Source organism: Orbicella faveolata, unplaced genomic scaffold (assembly GCF_042242905.1).
Source record: "Orbicella faveolata isolate gen_17 unplaced genomic scaffold, um_ofav_v1 contig_1, whole genome shotgun sequence".
Lineage (NCBI taxonomy): Eukaryota > Metazoa > Cnidaria > Anthozoa > Scleractinia > Merulinidae > Orbicella > Orbicella faveolata.
Window position 1 is genome coordinate 5,560,238 of NW_028301536.1, and position 21,858 is coordinate 5,582,095.

At 39.5% G+C, this 21,858-nt stretch overlaps 5 protein-coding genes and 1 pseudogene across 5 annotated transcripts; 4 read left to right on the top strand and 2 right to left on the bottom strand.

Annotated features, from left to right (window-relative positions):
* The first annotated feature begins 2,134 nt into the window (after positions 1-2,134).
* On the top strand, positions 2,135-3,551 carry LOC149117820 (adenosine receptor A2b-like). The gene has a single exon (XM_089297926.1). It carries the CDS (start codon positions 2,238-2,240, stop codon positions 3,183-3,185), a length of 948 nt encoding a protein of 315 aa, XP_089154052.1. The 5' UTR covers positions 2,135-2,237; the 3' UTR covers positions 3,186-3,551.
* A 4,025-nt stretch (positions 3,552-7,576) lies between these two features.
* Positions 7,577-8,957, top strand: LOC149117821 (adenosine receptor A2b-like). Its single transcript, XM_089297685.1, has one exon. It carries the CDS (start codon positions 7,672-7,674, stop codon positions 8,611-8,613), a length of 942 nt encoding a protein of 313 aa, XP_089153811.1. The 5' UTR covers positions 7,577-7,671; the 3' UTR covers positions 8,614-8,957.
* Positions 8,958-10,439: 1,482 nt separating this feature from the next.
* On the bottom strand, positions 10,440-11,669 carry LOC149117822 (uncharacterized). Its single transcript, XM_089298169.1, has one exon. The coding sequence runs from the start codon at positions 10,950-10,952 to the stop codon at positions 10,482-10,484; it is 471 nt and encodes a 156-aa protein (XP_089154295.1). The 5' UTR covers positions 10,953-11,669; the 3' UTR covers positions 10,440-10,481.
* A 2,073-nt stretch (positions 11,670-13,742) lies between these two features.
* Positions 13,743-14,758, top strand: LOC149117823 (adenosine receptor A2b-like; annotated as a pseudogene).
* Positions 14,759-17,404: 2,646 nt separating this feature from the next.
* LOC149117824 (adenosine receptor A2b-like) lies at positions 17,405-18,967 on the top strand. The gene has a single exon (XM_089297603.1). The coding sequence runs from the start codon at positions 17,405-17,407 to the stop codon at positions 18,473-18,475; it is 1,071 nt and encodes a 356-aa protein (XP_089153729.1). The 3' UTR covers positions 18,476-18,967.
* Positions 18,968-19,959: 992 nt separating this feature from the next.
* Positions 19,960-20,360, bottom strand: LOC149117825 (uncharacterized). The gene has a single exon (XM_089298702.1). The coding sequence runs from the start codon at positions 20,343-20,345 to the stop codon at positions 19,974-19,976; it is 372 nt and encodes a 123-aa protein (XP_089154828.1). The 5' UTR covers positions 20,346-20,360; the 3' UTR covers positions 19,960-19,973.
* Positions 20,361-21,858: the final 1,498 nt, after the last annotated feature.

Here is a 21,858-nt window from a genome sequence, read left to right on the forward strand (position 1 = left end):
AATGTAACAAAGATTTCTTATCGTCCCGTATGCTATACATTTGTGATCCGTAGTTGTTTTGGAAAGCATCGTTTTATATAACTCGTGACACATGAATAAACACATCTGAGTTTTATGTTCCTACAATGATTATACTTCAAACTTCTTGCAAAAATTGAGTGTCTTAAATTTTGAACGTTGCAAGTGGCCTGGTGAAAACGAGGTATTTTACTTAGTAAAACTCAAAAAAGGATAATAAAAGCTCTCATGCGATAGGAAAACAGCGTATGCATTTTCCAACCAGCTTTAATCCGTATGAGTAAAATGTCACGACTTCAATTGTCACGAATTGTCGTGAAATTTTCAATGACGGGCGATACATACGACAGAAAATACTCAACACCCTCGTGAAATAAGTCATATACAGTATGTTTTCTACGGTTCAAGCGGGTTAAACATCCTCACCTCAAAACTGTCGACGCGATGCCAAAGTGTTCATTGAGTGGCAATAATTTTGAAGAGGGAGTTGAACTAGCTGACGCGAAGCGTGTGTGTATTTCAAAGCATTCAACTCCGTATTGTATTTATTTCTGGGTTTTTAACTCTCTAAAAATTGCTACCGTAGCAGCTTTTCTTCTTTGGCTCAGAATTCGCAGGCGAGGGGGCTCATTGTTTCAAGTAGATCAAAGATAATGCTGGCAAACAGTTCGTGTCGTAGACTTTTTGTAAGCTTGTCACATGTGCCAAAGTCCTACCCTGTAAATGGACCCTGAGATTTCCTTTATATGCAATAATGTCTCGCAATCGTTGAAATTTAGCGCTGCGGCTTTTATTATTTCTTCCCAACTCAGTATCAAAATATTCCTTTTCCTTCACAAACACAAGTTCATGTGCTACGATTAAGGTTATATATCCTAAGAGCTTCACTGTTCACGAAGAACATATTTGGCGTTGGTTTAGGTCTATTCAAGTAACTTTGTGAATCATCAATGCGAAGAGAAACTTAAATCATTTAATTTCGTTTTGCTGTGAGCGTTTCCTCTTCAGTAAGATCGTGTAGAGATATATGGTACTTGGGGTTTCCACCATCACACAGGTTCCCTTTCGCCTTTACCAGCATAAGACCTTTCGCCCCCTTTTTGCTCCCAATTCAGTTTTGTCTATGCTTAGCTCTGGGGGAGGGGCACATGTTTTCTCATGTTGTTCTGCCAAGAGACATTAAAATTATCTTTCAATTTGATAAGACACCGTGTTTTTAACGGAAATATCTAAAATCATCTCGCTACCAGCAACAACACCCCCCACCCCTCTCCCAAAGAAAAACTGCCTTCCCTAAAATCCATTTTAAGTAGATTCTGTTATTTCGTGACAAACTGTAATATGTTTACTTGGTAATTGACATGAAACTATCGCTGTCAAATTCATTCGTGGCTTTTGTAATTACATTGAATTGGCTGACTTTCAGGAAAAAAAAATAACTCGGATAACTTAAGCACGCATTTAGAGGAAGTGTTCTATTTACCAGTTTTTCTTAAAGGACTGTGACGGAGGCTTGAAATAAACTTTCCTAAAGTTTTCACAGCCAAAGAGAACAGATATGGAAACGCGTGCATGGGTAAAGTTGAAACTTTGCCAAGACTCGAAGCTTCGTAGACAAAAACAATTAGCTATGGTATATTAGCAATTCAGATTACCCTATCAGTGTAGATTATAAAATTATGCATACATATTACGAACATAAGTGCTTTGTCCCACGGCGAAGATGTGATTGATTTTCTCAAGATAATGAAATAATTTTCTTATGTGAAAACAACACTCTAGACTCGAACAACTTTGCTTACAAAACCGCGCGACACGAAATGCTGAATCATAATGTTTATTTTCCATTTGAAAATGAAACATAACGAGCAACTTTTGCCTCAAGACGTACATCGCTTATCTGGCTATTGACGACGTTAGGAAGAAAGAAGCCACTGGACCAAGATATAGTATATTTGTCATGTTTTTGTTAGTACTTTTGTCGCGGCAAACAATCGTTGCCGATATTTCCGCACCCAGGTGAAAAACATTTACATGAAGCCCATAAATTTTTACACGTGCTCGAGTTGTGATTGGCTGAAAAGCTTGGATGGCAGCCCAGCTTTTAAATTAAAAAGTAATTCGATCAGCGGGTTGCATCTTCCTTGCGTTTCACTACAAGCGAGAGTTTACTAGCGATTTACTCCACTCGCTTCAACACTTCGGCTGCGAACATCAATATGACGAACTTTTCAGACCTTTCAGAAAATAACTTCTGCGACCGTTTCAATGGCTATCGCTACATGACAACAGTTGGGAATGCTCCCTTTAAGACGGCTTTCTTTGTAAACGCTGCTGTAAACGTTCCCTTCTCCATTATAGCGACGCTGGCCAATGCTCTTGTGATAATTTCAATATGGCGCTCACGCTTGCTCCGTACCCCGGCAAACATGTTGCTGATTGGATTAGCTACGTCAGATCTGGGTGTCGGCTTGTTCGTCCAACCATTCTTCATTGCCCATTTAATCTCGTTTGCTAAGCAAGAAACAGCGAATTTTACTTGCATATCCGCTGCTGCCTTGGTAATAACAGCTGCGTTCTTGTCTGTTGTTTCATTCCAAACCGTGACTGTAATCAGCTTGGAACGGTATCTGTCGCTTCGTCTTCACCTTCGCTACGAACATGTTGTTACGATGAAGAGGGTCCGGCGAATTCTCGCTTTTGTGTGGCTTTGGAGTGGAATTTCCGCTATCGTCTGGGTTGTGTTTGTCCCGTCTTACAAGTCCCACTATTTCGCTACCGGAATAGTACTATGTTTGGTCATTTCCACCGTGGCCTATGTGAAAATTTATCGCATCGCTCGTTCGCATCAAAAGCAAATCGAAAGCCGCCAAGTTGCAGCAGATCCCAACAATATGCGCCGCCGAACAAAATCAGCTTATAACATGTTTCTAGTATATTGTGTGCTTTTATGCTGTTATCTACCTTACTCAGTCTGCCTGGCTGTGGGAAAAGTTACAGGCTATAAAACATGGAACTGGATAGCAATCAACTTTACACTAACAATTGTAAACATCAATTCTTCCCTCAACCCGCTCATTTATTGTTACCGAATGAGAGAGATTCGTAGAGCAATGGCACACACTTTGTATACAATGATTTTGCGAAGAACGAAAGCGGCGAAATAGCAGACGGAAGGCATAAGCAAAGCTGCCGTTTGCATAAAATGTTAAAAAAAAAAAAAAAACATTAAAAACCGCCATTATAACTTCAAGTAGTTTAAGAGCAGCTAAATTGAAAATTATGAATGGTTTATTGTATAGGTTCCAGGACTTTTTAAATTTGTGAAACAAAAATTTGTTTACCTTTAATTCAACTCCTGATTGAATTGCCACAGCCGGTTTTGAATGGCAACCTCGATTGCAAAAAACTATAAAAAGAATCGAATAGAATCGTGTTCGAAACTCAAAACTGCATCGTAAACACATTTATTTCCAGCATTGCTGTATTCCAATCGTAAAGTGGCGGAATAAAAATTACAAAATGCACTCTTATTTTAGGCCATTTTAACTTTAGTAGGACTAAAAGACGCACTGTGGTGATAAACATTAAAACACTGTAACCAAGGTGTTTACTGTTTGCCGCAGCAGGTATATAAACACCCCGATATTGATTGATCTCTTGAAAATTTCGTAGAGTGAAAAAAACCGTAAAACTTTCAACAAACTTTAATGTTAATGAACACGTTGTATTATGAATGCGAAAGCAAAACCGTACCGCGCTCTTCAAAACGAGATTTGGAAGTACTAATAGTTTAATACCTCGGTCTTTGTCAACGAGATTTTCATGTTGAAGGAATGAAAGTGCTTTGAGGGAACCCAGGCCACTTGCAATAGATTGTCGACGTCAGAAAACACCAGATCTCTTATCGTGATCAGATAATCAGAGAGCTTTTAAATTAACTGAGCACTAATGTTATCGAATCTCGTAAATTAACGAGTAGTTTATATCCTTATATCCTACTGAAGCGTTTTCACCCTAATCCAGTGGGTTGGAAAGCATTCATTCACCATTTACAGCGACGTTTTCAACGAGGAGCTCGAGTCGATCGATGATACGCGCTAAAGAATCGATATTTCGACTTTCCTTCACAAAGGTCTCTCAAAAACGTCTGTGCTTGAGCTGCCTAATGTGGTTTTGCTAGAGAAAACTAACAACTTTTTTTCTCGTTTTTTTTGTTGGTTTAGGGATGGATAAAATGTAAGACATGGTAAAATGTATTATAGACAGGACGTGTATCAAAGTTGAAGAGCCGGAAGAAATTCGTTTCAGATCATTTTCATCAATATTTATGTTAAACATATCGGAAGATGAACCTGCAGTTTTGTCAAGCGAGTGGTCTGTTGTACACTTACAAATGTCTATTTATACAGACAATATAATTAATAAACCTCAGGACAAGCAAAATATCTTTAACAAGAATGTTTATGAACACAATAGAAACAAAATGATAACCCAATAGGATTTTCTAAAAAAGTACCATTTATAGAGGATAAAGTTATTTAAACAGCCGCGCAAAGATACGAATTTTATTTTCGAATGATTAAAACAATATTTTAAGAACGAGCGCAGCGAGTAAAATATTGCTTTCAATATGAGAAAACAAAATTCATATATTCAACCCACTATGTAATTTTCTTTTTTATTATATAGAAAAACTGATTGTATGCACAAACACCCGTGAAAAGCGGGAAATCACGTCATCACCATTGTGGATACGGAAATTCTCAGATGTAGTTTCGTATGAATTTTACGTGTGGTGTATTTTCCAGCAAAACACTCGTCTCATTATAATAAGGTTTTAAGGAAAATATCTTTAACAAGCTAGTGAAATGGCATGCATTTATTGCATGTTTATAAACACACAGGAAGTCGGAGAGGGGGAGATGTTAGAAGGGTTTCAAAACTTCTTGACAAAAAAAGTAGTCAAAGTGAAACCTCGACTAATAGCCCATTTATCTCGTCAAAAAATTTCATTTCTGCACCGGAGTTCCCCTTCAACGATCTGCATGTTGTTTACGAGATAAAATAATGAGAAAGGAAGTCTTCATCGCCAGAAATTTGCAGGAAGTATCAGGACAACTAGCCAATTAACGTCCAATATTAAACTATCTCTTTCGACGCTTTCAGTTTTCAAAATAATACGGAACTTAAAGCTGACAGGATTGACAATGGCAGGCAGAAAATGGTCCTTCCTTCAATCTTAATCGCTTTAAAATAGTTATGATAATTGTGCAGTGTGAAACACATAGTTTTAAAACATTTTATTTATAGAGCGATTTGCTAATAAATAACCTACATACAACTCATTTTGCAGCATTCGTTTCGGAGATGTGTAAATAGAGAAAGGCTTCGGTTTATCGCATTTTTTTTTTTTTTTTTTTTTTTGCATTTTTCTAGACTTCACACAGATCAAGTTTTATCTTCATCAACCCCAAAACAACCATAAAAGGTATCCCTACAGGACTATAAGGGACACCTAACTGTTTCGAGAACATCACACAAACACATTCTGCGTCCACGAGGCTTCCTTGAGAATGGTTTCGAAACTTGTCACACCATAGCAGCAAGCTGACATCACGTTTTATGTGCTCGAGAATTTGACTGACTTCTAACAATCCCAAACTCTTGGAGAATTTTCAAAAACTTGTTTCTTTGCGTGCCGTGCTTGAACACAACTGTTTTTTTTTTTTATAACTAGGGCTCGACCTCCCTAGCCGAGAGTATCTTATTGAATCCTTTTACCTACTTATGTAAAGCTGACTGAACGAGAGGACCTGGAACCTTTTTCTCAGATAGGAGCCCCTGAAAACGAGGTTTTTCTCTTTCCAGATGTCAAAACCTGCAAGGGTTGCCGCTCTTTGTACGCAAGAATGGGGCTGAAAAAGATAACACTTGCCTGCGACACTTCCTTATCACAGTTCATCTCTATGGTGAATTTTTTTAATTATGTAAAGCTGGCTGAACGAGAGGACCTGGAACCTTGTTTCCAGAGAGGAGCCCCTGAAAACGAGGTTTTTCCCTTTCCAGATGTCAAAACCCGCATGGGCTGCCGCCGGTGTTTGTACGCAAGAATGGGGCTGAAAAAGATAACACCTGTCCTGTGGCACTTCCTTATCACTGTTCGTCTCTATGGTGACGACGGCCGTGTCGTCCTCGTCGGCGCCCACGATCGTATCCGACAGAAAAGATCGCCGACAATGCATCCAGGTCGTCAATCCGTTTCTTCAGCTCCGAAGGATCGCGAATTTCCTCCGCTTCCATCATGTAGCGATGGCGTAATTCGTGAAAAGCGAATGAATTCTCTCCCATAAAATCATCTTCGTCGTCAAGATCGATTACAGGCATTCGCAACTCCCGCCTTAGGTCTTCGGGTTCCTACAGAGCGGGAATGCGTCCCAACTCCAATCATTCGCATTCGCAACTCCCGCCTTAGGTCTTCGGGTTCCTACAGAGCGGGAATGCCCCCCAACTCCAATCAAACTGGACCACCTTCCCTTAAAATACAGTTTTAAGTAGAGTCTGTTATATTCCGTGACTCTGCGGCTTCCAGCGTGATATGTTTACTTGCTAATCGTCATGAAACTATCGCTGTCCGAATTCATTCGTGACTTTGTTATAATATCGAATTGGCTGACTTTGAAAAACAAAATTAACTCAGATAACTTAAGCACGCATTTAGAGAAGGTTCTCTATTTACCAGGTTTTCATTTAAAGGACTGTAACGGAGGCTTGGGATAAACTTAATTCAAGTTTTCTCAGCCAAAGAAAACTGATATCGAAACGCGTGTGTATGATTAAAGTTGAAACTTTGCCATGACTCGAAAGCTTAGTAGACAAAAGCAATTAGCTATGGTAAAAATGGTAAAAACTGAAACAATATTCACGTCTTCTTATCGATTCTCTGCATACGCAAATAGTATGCCTTTGCCGCAGTGAAAATCCAGAGAAATGTTTCGCTTTCAATATCTTGCAGTTTTAGACGTAAGCCCAGACACCCAAAAGAAAAAATGACACATCATTACATCCATATTAAAGAAAGACCAAGCTATTCAGATAACCCTAACAAATGTACACTATAAAATTATGCATGCATATTACGAAAGTAAGCCCTTAATTTGTCCCACGGCAAAGATATAATGATTTCCTACATGACAACAACACAGTACACTCGATCCACTTCGCTTATTCTCTCTAAAACTGCTACAAAACCACACGACACGAAATGCTGAGCCATTATGCTTATTTTTCTTTTAAACACTAAACATACCAAACAAATTTTTCCTCAAGACGTACTTCGCTTATCTGACTATTGAAGACATTAGGAAAAAAGAAGCCATGAGGTCAAGATATAATATATTTGTCATGTATTTAACAAGCCTATCGTCGCGGCCCACATTAGTTGCCGATATTTCCGCACCGAGGCGGAAAACATTAAAATGAAGCCAAACAATTACACGAGCTCGCGTAGTGATTGGCTGAAAAGGTTGCATGGACAGCCCACCTTTTAAAATCCAAATCTAGTGAGTTGCATCTACATTGCATTTCACAGCAAGCCAGAGGCTACTAGAGATTTACTCCACTCGCTTCAACACTTCAGCTGCGAACATCAATATGACGAACTTTTCAGACCTTAATAACTTCTGCGACCGTTTCAATGGCTATCGCTACATGACAACAGTTGGCAATGCTCCGTTTAAGACGGCTTTCTTTGTAAACGCTGCTGTAAACGTTCCCTTCTCCATTACAGCGACGCTGGCCAATGCTCTCGTCATAATATCAATATGGCGCTCACGCTCGCTCCGTACCCCGGCAAACATGTTGCTGATTGGATTAGCTATGTCTGATCTGGGTGTCGGCTTGTTTGTTCAACCATTCTACATTGCCAATTTAATCTTGTTTGCTACACAAGGAACAACAAACTTTACTTGCATATCTACTGTTGCTTTGAGAATTACAAGCACATTCCTGTGTGTTGTTTCATTCAAAACCGTGACTGCAATCAGCTTGGAACGGTATCTGTCGCTTCGTCTTCACCTTCGCTACGAAGATGTTGTTACTAAGAAGAGGGTCCGGCGAATTATCGCTGTGGTATGGCTTTGGAGTGGGATGTCCGCTATCGTCTGGGTTGTTTTTGTCCCGGCTTACGTGTCCTTCCGTTTTGCTATCGGTATAGCACTATATTTGGTTATTTCCACCGTGGCCTATGTGAAAATTTATCGCATCGCTCGTTCGCATCAAAGGCAAATCAAAAGCCACCAAGTTGCAGCAGATCCCAACAATCTGCGCCGTCGAACAAAATCAGCTTGGAATATGTTTCTGGTATATTGTGTGCTTTTATGCTGTTATCTACCTTGGTCAATCTGCCTGGCTGTGAGAAATATTACAGGCTATAAAACATGGAACTGGATAGCAATCAATTTTACACTAACAATTGTTAACATCAATTCTTCCCTCAACCCGCTCATTTATTGTTACCGAATGAGAGAGATTCGTAAGGCGATGTTACACACTTTGTATACAATGATTTTGCGGAGAACGAAAGCGAAACAGTAGATGGAAGGCATAACCAAAGCTGCCAGTTGTATAAAATGGAAAAGAAAAAAAAGTTAAAAAACGTTTTGAAAGTATTAAGTTGTATAAGTGCAGCTAAGTTCAAAACTAATGAATGGTTTATTGCATGTAGGTTAACTGTGAAACTTTTAACTTCTGATTGAATTGTTACAGTCGGGTTTTTTTTTAAAAAGTTGTGAATGGCAACCAAGATTGCCAAAATAAACTATAAATAGAATCGAAACAGAACTGACTTTGCGAAACTTAAAACACTGTATCGAACTGGCTCAGGACACTGCTGTATTACAATAATCGTTAAATGGCAAATAAAAATGGTAGGAATAAAAGGTTCACTAGTGATAAACATTTAAAGGTTGTAACCAAGAAATTTTATACCGTTTACCGCACGCCAGGTATAAGTAAACACCCAATATTGATCGCCCTGTTGAAAATTCGTAGATTAAAAAAAACCTGTAATAGCTCCAGCGAATTTCAATTTGAATGAACACATTCCGGCGAAACACATTGTATTGTGAATGGGAAAGAAAACCCGTACAGCACTCATCATCAAAAAATAGTTTGGAACTGAGCGCTTTACTAGCTCTAGCTTCGTCAACGACATTTTCATGTTAAGGAAATGAAAGTGCTTTAAAACGAACGGAGGCTACTCGCGGCAGACTATCGACGTCACAGAACGCCCGCCTTCTCAATCGCCAACAGACGTCTATGTCCTTGGCGTTTTCACCCCCGGGGGGGGGGGGGGTACTTCAGTTGGGAATTTCTGTGTGGGGAGGGGCCGCTGGGACCCTGGAACCCTTAGCCTATACCAGAGCTAGTTCAGCTAAATTTTGCTGACCTATACTAGAGTAAACTCCCCAAATCCCCCCATCTATCGACACTGTTGAGGCTGATTTGCGTAAATTTAAACTTGCCGATTTGATTTATTTATATTTTTGAGTGGCAATTCCTGGTTTCCTTACTCTAGATAAAATCTTCAACCAACCAGTCAGTTTTGTGAAAAAATGATGCCCTATTCTAGACTCAAACGCTCTGATTTATATACCCTATCCTAGAGTAAACTGCTTGAAAACCATACCCTTCACAGCGGCACATACCTACATAGCTCATACATGGCAGTCCCCCCCTCCCCGGGTTTTCACCCCGCTCCAATGGGTTGTAAAGCCTTCATTTACTATTTTAATACAACTTGAACTTTTGAACAAAGTACGTACTAAAGATATTTTGACTTCCGTTTACGTCAGTCTGTCAAAAACGTAATTATTCGAGAGAAAACTAGTAAGTTTTTTATTTTTATTCTTTTTGCATTGAACTGGTTAAGGGATAGATAAAATGTAAGAAGTGGTAAAATTTAATATAAACAGGACGTTTGTTAAAGTTGAAAGGTCGGAAGAAATTCGTTTCGGATCATTGTCATCAAAATTGATGTTACATGTTCTGTTGTACACTTACAAATGTCTATTTACAGAGACAGAGCTTAAGACAAGCAAAATATCTTTAACAAGCTGGTGAAATGGCATGCATTTATCGCTTGTTTATAAACACACAGGAAGTCGGAAGGGGAGAGATGTTGGAATGGTTTCAAAACTTCTTGACAAAACAAGTAGTCAAAATGAAACCCTGACTAATAGCCAGTTTGTCTCGACCTACCAAGCCGTGAGTACCTTATTGAATCCCTTTACCTACTTATATAAAGCTGACTGAACAATAGGACCTGGAACGTCGTTCCCTTGGAAGGGTCCCTGAAAACGAGGTTTTTCCCTTTCCAGATGTCAAAACCCGCATGGGTTGCCGGTGTTTGTACGCAAGAATGGGACTGAAAAAGAGAACACCTGTCCTGTGGCACTTCCCTATCACAGTTCATCTCTGTGGTGATGCCAGCCGTGTCGTCCTCGTCGGCGCCCACGATCGTATCCGAAAGAAAAGACTGCCGACAGTGCATCGAGATCGTCAATCCGTTTCTTCAGCTCCGAAGGATCGCGAATTTCCTCCGCTTCCATCATGTAGAGATGGCTTGATTCACGAAAAGCGAAGGAATTCTCTCCCATAAAATCATCTTCGTCGTCAAGATACATTGCAAGAATTCGCAACTCCTGTCTTAGGTCTTCGGGTTCCTGCATTCTCTCATGCCGATGGCGTCTCATATCTCGTCGGACTTCTTCGGGAATGCTCGAGTCCATGTGGCGCTCCCAAGGTTCTTCCGGGGTGTAATCGTCTTCGGTCATTTCACGCTGCCTAATTTTCCGAAGCTCTCGTCGAAGTCGGTCGACATCGTGAATCTCTCGGAGTCTCATCTGGAGCTCTCGTCGTTTGGGCTCATCCATCTTACCGCCAACAAATTCCTTTTTTCTGCTCCTTCGGTTTTCTTTTTGCTCTTCATCCTGCTGCCTGATCAGCCACTGATTTTTTCTGAATCATCTTCTTTGCTCGGGGAAGGCTTTCCCCTTTTACGAGAGGATTTTTTTCACATCATTCTTCCTGTCTTTTCCCTTGCCCTGTGTTTTCTTCTCCATGCTCTTTCCCTTTTTGCTACTTTCATTTTTCAATTTTCTCAGTTTTCTTCATCCTTTTTGTGTCATCTTTATCTCCGTCTCTCTTTATCGGCTCGGTTTCGTTGAAACATTATACAATGTAAAATTTAACTTTGTTAACAAGATTTTCAGTTCCAGGCTAGAATTAGAAAAGTCCTTTACATTATGCTTTCCCCAAACTTTGGTTTTGTCAGCTGGAAAGATTTCTCAGTCATTAATTCGTTACTCGACAAGTCACCCTTACTGCCTTACCAGACTGCCTGGTTAATGGTTGGAAGTTGCAAATATTCACAGGGATATTTCCAAGCTTCCTTTTGCTTCTCTTCATTTGCCGGAAAGGTTACCAGATCTGATCAATTATCATTGAACTCTCCTTGTTGAACAACAACAATAACTTTATTTTACTCGTAAATTTACAGTTTTTTATATCAGTGAAATGTAAAGACAAAGAAAAAAGTGTCCTATATGAGTCTGGAGACTGTAGTAACCAAGGGTTTTCTAGTCAGCCTCCAGTTATTATGTTTCTATGGAGGTGTAAGAGAAAAAAAAGCTATAAGAGAATGAGATATGTACATAAAATTGGAAAAAAGGAGCATATAGAAATATTACTTGTTTTCAGAATTTTGTTCAGACAGTAAATAAAGTTTCAGATGTTTCGAGAAGTTGAAGGTATTGAGATCTTTAAGATGAGTAGGGATATTGTCCCAGAGAATAGTCGCTGTATAAGCAATTGTTTGTTTTCCAGAATTGGTGCGCACTTTAGATATGTATAGATTTTGTCTAGATGCATATCTGGTGTAGTATCCATGTACTTCACTGGGGTATTGAAAGAAATCTTGAAACCAGCTTGGTAGTAGGCCTTTGTGCCAAGAATGCGTGAATTTCAGAGCTTGAAGTCTATAAACATTATTTACTGTGAGAACATCTAATAAGTTTAGCAAGGGGAGTGCGCTTTCTGTCTGGTCACCAAAAGTTCTTGCAAAGAATATAAGCCTGATGGAAGTCTCTCGAGTCCTCAATTGCCGATTCGGAAAAATACATCATTCAGTTTACATTTTGGTTTTGAATTTGTACCTGTTTATAGGGTTGAATTCCAGTCTTCCCCAAAGAACGAAATTCTGATGTCTTGTTAATTAGGGTTTTTTTTTTTTTCAAATCTTACGATCACACTGTCACTTCACAGTTCGGCCTCTTGGCTGCGTCGATTAAAAATCCTATAAGACACGTGCACAATGAGCACCTTCCCTAAACCTGATAGACGGGGTAAGTTCATGCCATCATTCAATTCAGCAGCCCACCCCCCCCCCCCGCCTCTCCCCCCGCTCAACTCAATTAATCAACTAAAAATCAAAACAAAAATGTCTTTACCCTCCTCCCCAGGGTACAGTACTTGCTCGATGCATAACCAGTTTGTCAGGTTTTCTTTCAGATGATGCCAATATTTCTCTGTTAATTCGTCTTTGTAAGTCTCCACCATCAGTTCACACTAAACATTGATTAGATACAAAACAGTACTATCAAGGGTCACAAAAAGGCTTGTCCTCACCTTGGGCTGTCACCTTGTCATAGTAGTGAAGCTTGCATGTCTGACTGAATGTGAGAGGTGCGCTACTGGGGACCTTGGTCCCTGGTAGGTTTAATCTTATCTATGTTTAGCTCCAGTGGGGAGGGGCACATGTGTTCGCATGTTGTTCTGAAAATAGTTATTAAAATTATCTTGTAATTTTTAGAAGACATCAATAGAGCCACCATGTTTTTAGCGAGAACATTTGAAATCCCTTAGCTAACAGCGACAACATAACCACCAGGCCCCCCCCCCCCCCCCCCTCCCCACTCCAATGAAACTGGACTACCTTCCCTAAAATACATTTTTAAGTAGATTCTGTTATTCCGTGACTCTGTTGCTTCCAGCGTAATATGTTTACTTGCTAGTTGACATGAAACCATCGCTGTCAAATTTATTCGTGACTTTTTTAATTGCATCGAATTGGCTGACTTTTCATGTAGAGAAAGTTTTTTTATTTACGCGTACCAGTTTTTCATTTAAAGGACTGTAACGGACACGAGATAAACTTTACTAAAGTTTTCTCAGCCAAAGAGAACAGATATCGATGAAATTGAAACTTTGCCATGACTCGAAAGCTTAGTAGAAAAACAATTACCTGTGGTAATATAAAAACTGAAACAATATTCACGTCTGGTCATCGTTTCTTTACATACGCAAATAGTATGCCTTTGACGCATTGAAAATCCAGAGAAATGCTCGCCTTTCAACTTCTTGCAGTTTTAGACGTAATATCGACATTTCAGCGACAAGCCCCGATACCCAAACGAAAAAAATGGGATCTCAATCCATCCATATTAAAGAAAGATTTAGCTATTCAGATAACCTTAACAGATGTTCATTATAAAATTATCCATGCATGTTACTAAAATAAGCGATTTGTCCCACGCGAAGATATGATTGATTTTCTCAAGATAATGAAATAATTTTCTTTTGTGAGAACAACACTCTACGATCGATCAACTTCGCTTTTTCTTTTCATACCGAACAAATTTTGTCCCAAGATGTACTTCGCCTCTCTGGCTATATTGACGACATTCGGAAAAACAGAAGCCACGGGGTCAAGTTATAATATATTTGTCATGTTTTTAATAGGCCTAATGTCGCAGTACACATTCGTTGCCGATATTTTCGCACCGAGGTGGGAAACATTAAAATGAGGCCATTAATTACACGAGCTCGCGTTGTGATTGGCTGAAAAGCTTGGATGGACAGCCCACCTTTTAAAATCAAAATTCAGCTAGTTGCATCTACATTGCGTTTCACAGCAAGGCAGAGGTTACTAGAGATTTACTCCACTCGCTTCAACACTTCTGCTGCGAAGATCAATATGACGAATTTTTCAGACCTTTCAGAAAATAACTTCTGCGACCGTTTCAATGGCTATCGCTACATGACAACAGTTGGGAATGCTCCGTTTAAGACGGCTTTCTTTGTAAACGCTGCTGTAAACGTTCCCTTCTCGATTATAGCGACGCTGGCCAATGCTCTTGTGATAATTTCAATATGGCGCTCGCGCTCGCTCCGTATCCCAGCAAACTTGTTGCTGATTGGATTGGCTGATTGTCTGATCTGGGCGTCGGCTTGTTCGTTCAACCATTCTTCATTGCCCATTTAATCTCGTTTGCTTGAAAAGGAACAGCGACTTTTAGTTGCATTTCCGCTGCTGCCTTGACAATAACAGCCGCGTTATAGTCTGTTGTTTCATTCGAAACAGTGACTGCAATCAGCTAGAAACGGTATCTGTCGCTTCGTCTTCACCTTCACTACGAAGATGTTGTTACGATGAAGAGGGTCCGGCGAATTCTCGTTGTGTTATGGCTTTGGAGTGGAATTTCCGCTATCGTCTGGGTGGTTTTTGTCCCCTCATAATCATAATCATGATCACAATCACAATCACAATCACAATCACAATCACAATCATAATCATAATAATAATAATATTAACTTTATTTATCCTGGTAAAGACCGGTCAGTCGATCAAGATATAGATTGACTGGTATTAATCGGTGACCAGTATAAAAAGCATCAAAAAAGTCAATGAAGAATTACAGGCATAGAATTTACAATTACAATCTAAAAAGTATAAATTATATACAAAAATTTAAATTTAAATTTGTACAAGTGTGATTTGCACTATCCATGTTTATTAGATAAATGAATGTTTTGCCTTTAAATTGTGCAAGTGTTGTGAGCTCGCGAATCCCTCTTGGCAGTTTGTTCCAGGCACTCGCAGCCGAAAACTTAAACGAGGTCTATCCACATTTGGTCTTAACTTGTGGTAGATCTAATAATGTTGGATCTCTAAGGATCGACAATGTCTCTGTGATCGTTTCATTAAGTAACCTGTCAACTGCTTTGGGCATACAAGTCCTACTGTTTTGCTATCGGTATTGTACTACAGTCGACTCTCGCTAACTCGAACCTGGCGCTAACTCGAACCAAAATCGATTTCCCCTGGATTCCCGTCACACATTTACTGCACTTTTACCCTCGGTGACTCGAACCCTCGAACCCTCGATAACTCGAACCTCCCGTTAACTAGAAGCAATTTTCGTTTCCTTTCAGGTCATTTTCTTCATAATTTTACCCTCGATAACTCGAACCGTGTCGGCCAATACGTGACAAGTCTAAACAAACAGTTTACTGTAGTTCAAAACATTAACTTTATTTTGAAGCAGCCGTGTAAACTTTTTCTTTCATTTATATTGAATTTCTTACATTACATTAAATTTGATTGAGATGTATACTTCATTAATAGAAAAACAATAAACACTGTTTTTTTTCTTTTGTTTTTTTTGTTTTTTTTTTTTGCCTTATTTCCGGTTATTTGTTCTCAACTCCCGAAACTCGAACCTTTCTGAATTTCACTTGAAGGTTCGCGTTATCGGAAGTCGACTGTATATTTGGTTATTTCTACCGTGGCCTAGGTGGAAATTTATTGCATCGACCGTTCGCATAAAAAGCAAATCGAAAGCCACCAAGTTGCAGCAGATCCAAAAATGTGCGCCGTCGAACAAAATCAGCTTGGAACATGTTTCTGGTATATTGTGTGCTTTTATACTGTTATCTACCTTACTCGATCTGCCTGGCTCTGCGAAATGTTACAGGCTACTCAAGTAGTTTAAGGCCTGGGTCAAAGGCTTTTACTGGTGAAAATAATTTATTAGTTTTATTTCTAAAGGTATAAATGGCAATGGAACCAGATTTAGCACACAGTTAGGTTTTGACGTCCTGAACATTTTAAAGTAGAATTGGTACTTCTGGCAGGTCACGTGACATGTCACGTGACGTTTAGCGGAAAATAGCCATTATTTGAGGAATTGGTGGCGGGTTTTAGTAACAACATCCTGCAAAAAACGCGTTTTAGATGCAGGTCAATTGTTTCCATCCTCTCACGCTTGGAATGACCGTCCCTCTTTTCACAGAAAAGTTTATAGGGTGAAAGGTCCTTTTTTTAACAAAATTCGACTTTTGATCATTTATCTCTTCTATAAACGAAATCAAGGAAGATCATTCCAAACGTAGCAAGGTAGATAATTTAAATTTGTATCGCAAACGCTCATTTATTGATCAATAGAATGACAATTCGCCACCAATTCGCCGATTGACCAAATTTTAACAAAATGATCACGTGACATGTCACGTGGTCAAAATTACATGTTAAGGCAAGCCAGGACGTAGAGTTTTATAATCAGGGGAAAGTTTAGCTTGGTAAAACAAATATAACAAGAGATATAGCTGCCCAACCATAATTCTACTTTACATTCCTGACCCAGGCCTTAAACTGCCTGAGTATAAAACATGGAACTGGATAGCAAACTTTACACTAACAGTTCTGAAAATCAATTATTCCATCAACCCGCTCATTTATTGTTACTGAATGAGAGAAATTCGTAGAGCAATGGCATACACTTTGTATACCATGATTTTGCGGAAAATGAATGTAAAGTAGATATTTTTTAAAAAAAGTTACCATTAAAATAAAATGGAAAAGAAAAAATTAAAGTGAAAAAAACGTCATGACGATAAATGGTTTATTGTATAGGTATCAGGACTTTTTAAACTTTTAAAATAAAAATTTGTTTCCTTTCGTTAAACTTCTGATTGAGTTGCATGCTACCGTGGGTCTTATAAAAAAAAAAAGAATGGAAGCCACGATTGCCACAATAAACCATAAACAGAATCGAAACAGAACTGACTATTTCAAACTTAAAACTGTATCGTAAACGCTCTGATTTCTATCACTGTTGTATTCCAGTTGTTGTCAAGTGGCGAAATAAAAAAATAGATACAAAATGCGATCTTATTTTACGGCATTTTAACCGTCTTCATTAGGAATAAAAGGCACACTGCGGTGATAAACATTAAAACACTGTAACCAACGTGCTTAATGTTTGCCGCGCGGCGCGAAATGCTAAAACATTGTGTTCATTTTTCGTTTAAAAACGAACCATACCGAACAACTTTTGCGTCAAGACGTACTTCGCTTATCTGGCTATTGACGACATGAGCAAAAAAAGAAGCCATGGGGTCAAGATATAATATATCTGTCATGTGTTTAACAGGCCTATTAACGCGGCCCACTTTCGTTGCCGATATATCCGCACCGAGGTGAAAAACATTGAAGTGAAGCTAATATTTTTCACGTGCTCGCCTTGTGATTGGCTGAAAAGGTTGGATGGACAGCCCACCTTTTAAAAGCAAAATTCAGCGACTTGCATCTACATTGCGTTTCACAGCAAGCCAGAGGTTACTAGAGACTTACTCCACTTGCTTCAACACTTCTGCTGCAAAGATCAATATGACGAACTTTCCAGACCTTTCAGAAAATAACTTCTGCGACCGTTTCAATGGCTATCGCTACATGACAACAGTTGGCAATGCTCCGTTTAAGACGGCTTTCTTTGTAAACGCTGCTGTAAACGTTCCCTTCTCGATTATAGCGACGCTGGCCAATGCTCTCGTCATAACATCAATATGGCGCTCGCGCTCGCTCCGTACCCCAGCAAACATGTTGCTGATTGGATTAGCTATCTCTGATCTGGGCGTCGGCTTGTGTGTTCAACCGTTCTTCATCGCCAATTTGATATCGTTTGCTACACAAGGAACAACCAATTTTACTTGCATATCTACTGTTGCTTTGAGAATTGCAGGAAACTTCCTGTCTGTTATTTCATTCCAAACCGTCACCGCAATCAGCTTGGAACGGTATCTGTCGCTTCGTCTTCACCTTCGCTACGAAGATGTTGTCACGACGAAGAGGGTCCGGCGAATTCTCGCTGTGTTATGGCTTTGGAGTGGAATTTCCGCTATCGTCTGGGTTGTGTTTATCCCGGCTTACGGATCCTTCCGTTTCGCCATTGGTATAGCACTATATTTGGTTATTTCCACCGTGGCCTATGTGAAAATTTATCGCATCGCTCGTTCGCATCAAAGGCAAATCAAAAGCCACCAAATTACAGCAGATCCCAACAATCTGCGCCGTCGAACAAAATCAGCTTGGAACATGTTTCTAGTATATTGCGTGCTTTTATGCTGTTATCTACCTTGGTCAATCTGCTTAGCTGTGAGAAATATTACAGGCTATAAAACATGGAACTGGATAGCACTTAATTTTACACTAACAATTGTTAACATCAATTCTTCCCTCAACCCGCTCATTTATTGTTACCGAATGAGAGAGATTCGTAAGGCAATGGCACACACTTTGTATACAATGATTTTGAGGAGAACGAAAGCGAAACAGTAGATTGAAGGCATAACCAAAGCTGCCAGTTGTATAAAATGGAAAAGAAAAAAAAAGGTTAAAAGACGCTTTGAAGACATTAAGTTGTATAAGTGCAGCTAAGTTCAAAACTGATGAATGGTTTATTGCATGTAGGTTAACTGTGAAACTTTTAACTTCTGATTGAATTGCTACAGTCGGTTTTTTTTTTTTAAATTATGAATGGCAACCAAGATTACCAGAATAAACTATAAATAGAATCGAAACAGAACTGACTATTTGAAACTTAAAACACTGTATCGAACTGGCTTAAGACACTGCTGCATTCCAATAATCGTTAAATGGCAAATAGAAATGGTAGGAATAAAAGGTTCACTGGTGATCAACATGTAAACATTGTAACCAAGAAATTTTATACTGTTTAATTTTATACTGCTTTAAGTAAACACCCGATCATATTGATCGCTCTGTTGAAAATTCGTAGATTAAAAAAAAACCTGTAATAGCTCCAACGAATTTCAATTTGAATGAACACGTTCCGACGAAACACATTGTACTATGAATGGGAAAGAAAACCCGTACAGCACTCATCATCAAAAAATAGTTTGGAGCTGAGCACTTTAATAGCTCTAGCTTTGTGAACGAGATTTTCATGTTAAGGAAATGAAAGTGCTCTAAAACGAACGAGGCCACTGGCGACAGACTATCGACGTCACGGAACGCCAGCCTTCTCAATCGCCAACGAACGTCTATGTCCTTGGCGTTTTCACCCTGCTCCAATGAGTTGTAAGGCCTTTATTTACTATTTTAATACAACTTGAACTTTTGAACAAAGTACGTACTAAAGAAAAGATATTTTGACTTCCGTTTACGTCAGTCTGTCAAAAACGTAATTATTCAAGAAAAAAGCAGTAATTTTTTTTTATTTTTATTTATTTATTTTATTATTTATTTATTTTTTTTGCATTGAATTGGTTCAGGGATAGATAAAATGTAAGAAGTGGTAAAATGTAATATAAACAGGACCTTCATCAAAGTTGAAAGGCCGGACGAAATTCTTTTCAGATCATTTTCATTAAAGTTAATGTTACATGTTCTGTTGTACACTTACAACTGTCTATTTACAGAGACAAAGCTTAACACAAGCAAAATATCTTTAACAAGCCGGTGAAATGGCATGCATTTATCGCTTGTTTATAAACACACTGGAAGTTGGAGGGGGAGAAATGTTGGAAGGGTTTCAAAACTTCTTGACAAAACAGGTGTTCAAAATGAAACCCTGACTATTAGCCAATTTGTCTCGACCTACCAAGCCGCGAGTACCTTATTGAATCCCTTTACCTACTTATGTAAAGCTGACTGAACGAGAGTACTTGAAACCTCGTTCCCAGGGAAGCGTCCCTGAAAACGAGGATTTTCCCTTTCCAGATGTCAAAACCTGCATAGGTTGCCGGTGTTTGTACGCAAGAATGGGGCTGAAAAAGATAACACCTGCACGTCCTGTGGCACTTCTGGTTCCCTATCACAGTTCATCTCTATGGTGATGCCAGCCGTGTCGTCCTCTTCGGCGCCCACGATCGTATCCGAAAGAAAAGATCGCCGACAGTGCATTCAGATCGTCAATCCGTTTCTTCAGCTCCGAAGGATCGCGAATTTTCTCCGCCTCCATCATGTAGAGATGGCTTAATTCGCGAAAAGCGAAGGAATTCTCTCCCATAAAATCATGTTCGTCGTCAATATACATTACACGCATTCGCAACTGCTGTCTTAGGTCTTCGGGTTCCTGCGTTCTCTCATGCCGATGGCGTCTCATATCTCGTCGGACTTCTTTGGGAATGCTCGAGTCCAGGTGGCGTTCCCGAGGTTCTTTCGGGGTGTGATCGTCTTCGGTCATTTCACGCTACCTAATTTTCCGAACCTCTCGTCCAAGTCGGTCGACATCGTGAATCTCTCGGAGTCTCATCTGGAGCACTCGTCTTTTCGGCTCATCCATTTTACCGCCAACAAATTCCCTTTTTCTGTTCCTTCGGTTTTGTTTTTGTTCTTCAGCCTGCTGCGTGATCAGGCGCTGAATTTTTTTCCTAATCATCTTCTTTGCTCGGGGAAGACTTTCCCTGTTTGCTAGAGGATTTTTTCACATCATTCTTCCTGTCTTTTACCTTGCGCTTTGTTTTGTTCTCCATGCCCTTTCCCTTTTTGCTACTTTCCTTTTTCTCGTTTTCTTCATCCTTTTTGTCTCATCTTTATCCTCGTCTTTCTTTTCCGGCTCAGGGTTAAACAAGCTTTTCAGTTCCAAGCTAGAATTAGAAAAGGCCTTTACATTATGCTTTCCCCAAATTTTGGTTTTGACAGTTGAAAAGATCTCTCAGTAATTCGTTACTCATAAGTCACCCTTCCTGCCTTACCAGACTGCCTGGTTAATGGTTGGAAGCTGCATATATTCACAAGAATATTTCCAAGCTTCCGTTTGCCTCTCTCCATTTACTGGAAAGGTTACCAGATCTGATCAAATATCATTGAACTCTCCTTGTTGAAGTCTCTCGAGTCTCAATTGCCGATTTGGAAAAATATATCATTCAGTTCACATTTTGGATTTGAATTTGTAGCTGTTTATAGGGTTGAATTCCAGCCATCCCGAAAGAACAAGTTTCTGATGTCTTTTTAATTAGGGTTATTTTTTCAAATCTTACGATCACACTGACACTTCACAACTCGGCCTCTTACTAAGTCGATTAAAAGTCCTATAAGCTACGTGCACAACGAGCACCTTTCCTAAACCTGATAGACGGAATAGGTTTATGACATCATTTAATTCAGCAGGCCCCCCCCCCCCCCCCTCCTTCCCCATCACCAGCCTCCCTCCGCCCAACTCAATCAATCAACTAAAAATCATAAAAAACTTGAAGTCTTTACCTTGCTCCCCAGGGTAGAGCACTCGCTTGATGCATAACCAGTTTGTCAGGTTTTCTCTCTGATGATGATGTCAGTACCTCTCTGTTAATTCGTCTTTGTAAGTCTCCAACATTAGTTCACAGGAAAAGTTGATTACATACAAGACAGTACTAATATTATTAAGGATCACAGAAAGGCTTGTCCTCACCTTGGGTTGTCACCTTGTCATAGTAGTGAAGCTTGCATGTCTAATTGAATATGAAGGGTGTGCTAGCGGGGACCTTGGTTCCTGGCAGGTTTAATCTTATCTATGTTTAGCTCTAGCGGGGAGGGGCACATGTGTTCGTATGTTGTTCTTTACATAGTTATTAAAATTATCTTTTAATTTTTAGAAGACATCAATACAGCCACCAAGTTTTGAACGAGAACATTTGAAATCCCTCAGCTAACAGCGACAATATCCCCCACCTTCCCTAGAATACATTTTTAAGTAGATTCTGTTATTCCGTGACTCT

Coding starts and splice junctions, on each gene's coding strand:
- LOC149117821 (XM_089297685.1), top strand. CDS start 7,672: ATGACGAACTTTTCAGACCTTAATAACTTCTGCGACCGTTTCAATGGC.
- LOC149117825 (XM_089298702.1), bottom strand. CDS start 20,345: ATGACCGAAGACGATCACACCCCGAAAGAACCTCGGGAACGCCACCTG.
- LOC149117824 (XM_089297603.1), top strand. CDS start 17,405: ATGGACAGCCCACCTTTTAAAAGCAAAATTCAGCGACTTGCATCTACA.
- LOC149117822 (XM_089298169.1), bottom strand. CDS start 10,952: ATGGATGAGCCCAAACGACGAGAGCTCCAGATGAGACTCCGAGAGATT.
- LOC149117820 (XM_089297926.1), top strand. CDS start 2,238: ATGACGAACTTTTCAGACCTTTCAGAAAATAACTTCTGCGACCGTTTC.